Here is a 5236-nt window from a genome sequence, read left to right on the forward strand (position 1 = left end):
TGGCTTCTTCTGGGACGGGCTCATTAATCTTCATTGAGGATGTAACACATGATGGCAGCAGCAAAATGAACTCGGAAGTCTACAGAAACATTTTGTCTGCCAATTTAAGGAAAGATGCAACCAAACTGATTGGCAGAGCCTTCATCATGCAGCAAGATAACGACCCAAAACACACTGCCAAAACAACAAAGGAGTTCATCAGGGGCAAGAAATGGAAGGTATTAGACTGGCCAAGTCAATCTCCAGACTTAAACCCTATAGAGCATGCATTTTACCTGCTTAAGAGGAGACTGAAGGGAGGAACCCCACAAAACAAACAACAACTGAAAGAGGCTGCAGTGAAAGCCTGGGAAAGCATCAAAAAGGAAGAATGCAAAAGTTTGGTGACGTCAATGGGTCACAGACTTGCTGCAGTTATTGAAAGCAAAGGATTTGCAACTAAATATTAAGTCTTATTCACTTAAATATGTTTTAAGTATATCTGTTCCAATACTTTTGATCACATGACAAATGGGTGGATTCAAACAAAATGTGATATTTTCTTAGTTGTGCATCAGATCCTGATGTAAATACCTGGAAATAAAAGCTGAAACGTTGATCTCTGGTCTCACGTTCATTATTTGATGTCAAGCCCAAATGTTTTCAGTCTACAGCAAAAATAAAGGAATTCGCCTCACTGTTCCAATACTTTTGGAGGGCACTGTATATATATTTAAATATATATATCTCCATAAAAAGGAGAGAGATGATGAACATCTGGAAGGACATAAATGAAGTAAAAGAGAGGGATGGAAGGAGACACCATGTGTATGTTGATGACTCTGCTCCAGAGGATGGTGGAGATCTTCAGTGGAGATCTTCAGTGGAGATCTTCAGTGGAGACTTCAGTGGAGATCTTCAGTGGAGATCTTCAGTGGAGACTTCAGTGGAGACTTCAGTGGAGACTTCAGTGGAGATCTTCAGTGGAGACTTCAGTGGAGATCTTCAGTGGAGATCTTCAGTGGAGACTTCAGTGGAGATCTTCAGTGGAGACTTCAGTGGAGACTTCAGTGGAGACTTCAGTGGAGATCTTCAGTGGAGACTTCAGTGGAGACTTCAGTGGAGATCTTCAGTGGAGACTTCAGTGGAGATCTTCAGTGGAGACTTCAGTGGAGACTTCAGTGGAGACTTCAGTGGAGACTTCAGTGGAGATCTTCAGTGGAGATCTTCAGTGGAGATCTTCAGTGACAAACATGGTGTCTGTAGTGGAGACTACAGACGTGACTGATCATGGCTACGAAGGAAGCCACGGTATACGGTTGACTGATGAGGACAACAATAGTGACGATGCTGTAGAATATGAGACTAAGCTAAATGCCAGAGCTGGTAAATCTGTTCACTATCTGATTGTTGACTGACTAGCTGTTGTAAAGGTTCAGACATTCGACCGCGGTTTGACTTGAACTCTTGTTGCTCACCACTGTCGTCATCATCAAGATTTTATTATTTATGTTCAATAAGATGTAAGCTGGGGAGATGTTGTAAACCAAATTACTATTACTATCTTGGTCTTGGAGGGCTAAATTATTTGGACCAGCGGTATTTTGGTGCAGGGATTATGAGAGGGGTTTTACTTAATATTTGGAGGATTCAGTAATCCTGTAGCATGTTGGGGAGGTTGTGTGATCAACAGGACATTCAGGGGATCATCATGGGACCAGGTTGCGTTGTGCGTCTGTGTTTCTGGGTCTTAATTTGAACGAGTGAATCAGTCCGTGTTTCCAGTTCTATTGATGATGTCACCTAGGGAGGTCATGAGAGGGGGAGGAACCCAGAGTCCTGATGACTAAACTGTCATCATCTTACCTCCCTATAAAGACTATGTAGTAACACACATATGGACACACACATACTATGCACACATCTGACACCCCCACCTCCCAGCCCCCACTTAATGATACGAATACAGCCTCATCTCTTCCTCTCTTTTTCTCTCTCTTTTTCTTTCTTTCTTTCTTTCTTTCTTTCTTTCTTTCTTTCTTTCTCTTTCTCTCTCTTTCTCTCTCTCTCTCTCTCTCTCTCTCTCTCTCTCTCTCTCTCTCTCTCTCTCTCTCTCTCTCTCTCCTCTCTCTCTCTCTCTCTTCTCTCTCTCTCTCTCTCTCTCTCTCTCTCTCTCTCTCTCTCTCTCTCTCTCTCTCTCTCTCTCTCTCTCTCTCTCTCTCTCTCTCTCTCTCTCTGTCTGTCGTGATTCCTGTAGTTGATGCTGTTTGTGGGCACGTTGACTGTTGTCATGCCGATACCTAATCTTTGGGAGTAGACCACTTTCCGGGGCGGAGTCCGGACTTCCACCCAATCACAGACCTGCTGCTGACCACCTGATGATAGTGCTGCCATGGGAACAAATCGGGCTAACAGGTGAGCAGGAAGGAAACACACCTGGAGCACCATCAGAGTTGCCGACACTCACACCTCAGAAGGTGTGTGTGAACAGTGCTTTAAGAAAAACACAGCAGAGAGACAGAAACTGTCATGTTGATAGAGAGTGGAAGACATGCAGGAAATGGTCTGGGCTGGATTCGAACCCGGGCCCCTGTGGTAAGGCTGTGCCTACATGATACGATATTCGACACCAAAGACTTTCAAAGACTTTTCATGTAATAGATTGGTTTTCTTGACCCAGGTGCATAGTCTCCTTGTCAGTGGTCACACTGTTTTTGTAATCGGCCAATCAAGCCTGTTCCTATCGACGTGTTCCAGTCACCATGGACTGCTTGAGATGCTCAGCTCAGGTGTAATCCTGGGGTATAAACCCATGTTGACCGCAATCTCCCATAGCAGCTAAACTGACCTCACCTTCGCAGGTAATCCTCGTCAGAGGATACCCAGGTAGACAGCAGGTTAGTCTGATCAATTCGAACAGGTAACCACAGGTGAGGTCAAAGTGATTGTAGGAAAGTGAATGTAGTCACTGCACTGTTGTTGCTTCATTCAGGATATGGGTCTTAGTGGGCTTCATGTATTGTTCACTGGTTCTGTATTAGAAAGGTGTGTTACTGAGGTACCTGAGACTTAATCTCTTCCTGTCTCGTCTCAATCTCTTCCTGTGTGTGTGTGTGCAGTCATGAGCTATACAGCTACTTTGCACCCTGGAAAGTACAAAGGGTGCAGAGATTATAGACTGTCTATGATATAACCTCTCTTGGTTTTCTATCTCTCTCTATAAATGTCCCCTATAGGCCAGTAGACCTTCTGACACTTCACATTTCATTTGATGACAATTAACATCACATAATGTCAATTATCAGCACACATTCTTATCTTTGAGGTTGATATTTTAATAACTTCATACCATTTATTTGATTGGTGACAGCTTACTTAGGTAAATGCTTAGTGTAATGTGAAAGCCAATCTCAGTTTCCATAGTCTTAGCGTTTCCATATTAACGTTGTTGCTGGTCTTGTTGCTCAGATACAGCATCGTTTCAGCAGACGAGGAGGGCTTGAAGATCTCCAGGCTGGGGCTCCACAACGGCCACGGCTCCCCCAGCCGGCAGCTGCGTTCCTCGGCCTCGACCGAGGAGGGCCGGGGCTCCTCTCCATCCTGCTCCAGGGCTCCCGGGATGAACAGCTACAACGGCAAGGTGTCGACCACGGGCTCCAGCCAACTGCGGAGCCGCTTCGTGAAGAAGAATGGCCACTGCAACGTGGTGTTCTCCAACATGGAGGACAAAGGCCAGCGCTACCTGAGTGACATCTTCACCACCTGCGTAGATACCCGCTGGAGGTACCTGCTCCTCCTCTTCTGCTCCACCTTCCTGGTCTCCTGGCTCTTCTTCGGGATCATCTTCTACAGCGTGTCCTTGGTCCATGGGGACTTCGACGAGCACCCAGGGGTAGGGACTGTCCCCGGGGTGGATGGAGGTGCGGTGGGAGAGGGTACCGGGGGCGGCAAGGTGGGGCAGAGACCCTGGCAGCCCTGCCTCCTCCACGTCCAGGGGTTTGTGGGAGCTTTTCTGTTCTCCATCGAGACCCAGACCACCATCGGCTACGGGTGGCGCTGCGTGACCGAGGAGTGCCCCGTCGCCGTGGTGACAGTAGTGGTCCAGTCCATTGTGGGGTGTATCATTGACTCTTTCATGATCGGAACCATCATGGCCAAGATGGCGCGGCCCAAGAAGAGGAACCAGACGTTGATGTTCTCTAAGAACGCCGTGATCGCCATGCGGGACGGGAAGCTGTGCCTGATGTGGCGTGTTGGGAACCTCCGCAAGAGCCACATTGTGGAGGCTCACGTCCGCGCCCAGCTCATCCGGCCCTACACCACGGCCGAGGGGGAGTTCATCCCCCTGGAGCAGATGGACCTGAACGTGGGCTACGACGAGGGCATAGACCGCCTCTTCCTGGTGTCACCGCTGGTCATCGTCCACGAGATCGATGAGGACAGCCCCCTGTACACCCTGAGCCGGGCGGAGCTGGAGACAGACAACTTTGAGGTGGTGGTGATCCTGGAGGGCATGGTGGAGGCCACGGCCATGACCACCCAGACACGCAGCTCCTACCTGACCAGGGAGATCCTCTGGGGCCACAGGTTCGAGCCGGTCATCTTCGAGGACCGCGACCGCTACCAAGTGGACTACGCCCGTTTCCACAAGACCTACGAGGTCTCGTCCACGCCGCACTGTAGCGCCAAGGAGCTGGACGAGGCCGCCGGCCGCCGTCCCCCCACCGCCTCGCCCTCCGTTTCTAGAACGATCCAGAGCTCCTGCCCCCGATCGCCCAGCGCCTTCTGCTACGAGAACGAGGTGGAGCTGAGCGCAGGAGAGGATGACGAGGACGAGCTGTTTGAGCCGGCGGGGGAGAGGCAGAAGGAGGACGAGAGGAGGAGTTCGGTCACGGTGGATTTCAAAAGGATGTTCCAGGACACGCCCACTGTGACGTCCGGCAGCAACATGCTGTGTGTTCTGGACATGGACAATCAGATAGAGTTTGACATGTTACAGACTACCCTCCCTCTCGACCCACTCACTTACAAGAGTGAGTCTGAGATCTGAGATGGAGCCATGGAGACACATTCCCCTCTCCTCCTGTCTCTTAGCTTGCCTCTCCAGACGTCTGGAGGAGGGCTTGTTCCTTTTGTGATTTGCACGTTCCTGTCTTTGTTAGTTGAACAGAGATCCAACCCCCTTTGCGCCTTGCCGACCACCATTTGTTTTTGACTCGAGCTCTACTCGTGTTGCTTCTCCTACGCTGGGAAATGG

The 5236-nt window shown here is 49.3% G+C and overlaps 1 protein-coding gene across 1 annotated transcript; it reads left to right on the top strand.

The window, feature by feature from the left end:
* The first annotated feature begins 2371 nt into the window (after positions 1–2371).
* On the top strand, positions 2372–5029 carry kcnj4 (potassium inwardly rectifying channel subfamily J member 4). Its single transcript, XM_047038359.1, has 3 exons — positions 2372–2394; positions 3448–3871; positions 3941–5029. Exons 1-3 carry the CDS (start codon positions 2372–2374, stop codon positions 5027–5029), a joined length of 1536 nt encoding a protein of 511 aa, XP_046894315.1.
* The last annotated feature ends 207 nt before the right edge of the window (positions 5030–5236 follow it).

Source organism: Hypomesus transpacificus, chromosome 17 (assembly GCF_021917145.1).
Source record: "Hypomesus transpacificus isolate Combined female chromosome 17, fHypTra1, whole genome shotgun sequence".
Lineage (NCBI taxonomy): Eukaryota > Metazoa > Chordata > Actinopteri > Osmeriformes > Osmeridae > Hypomesus > Hypomesus transpacificus.

Excerpts from the sequence above, each read along its gene's own strand:
- kcnj4 (XM_047038359.1), top strand. The coding sequence starts at position 2,372 with ATGGGAACAAATCGGGCTAACAG. Across the intron at positions 2,395-3,447 it reads GGAACAAATCGGGCTAACAG|ATACAGCATCGTTTCAGCAG; the intron begins GTGAGCAGGAAG and ends CTTGTTGCTCAG. Across the intron at positions 3,872-3,940 it reads ACTTCGACGAGCACCCAGGG|AGACCCTGGCAGCCCTGCCT; the intron begins GTAGGGACTGTC and ends AAGGTGGGGCAG.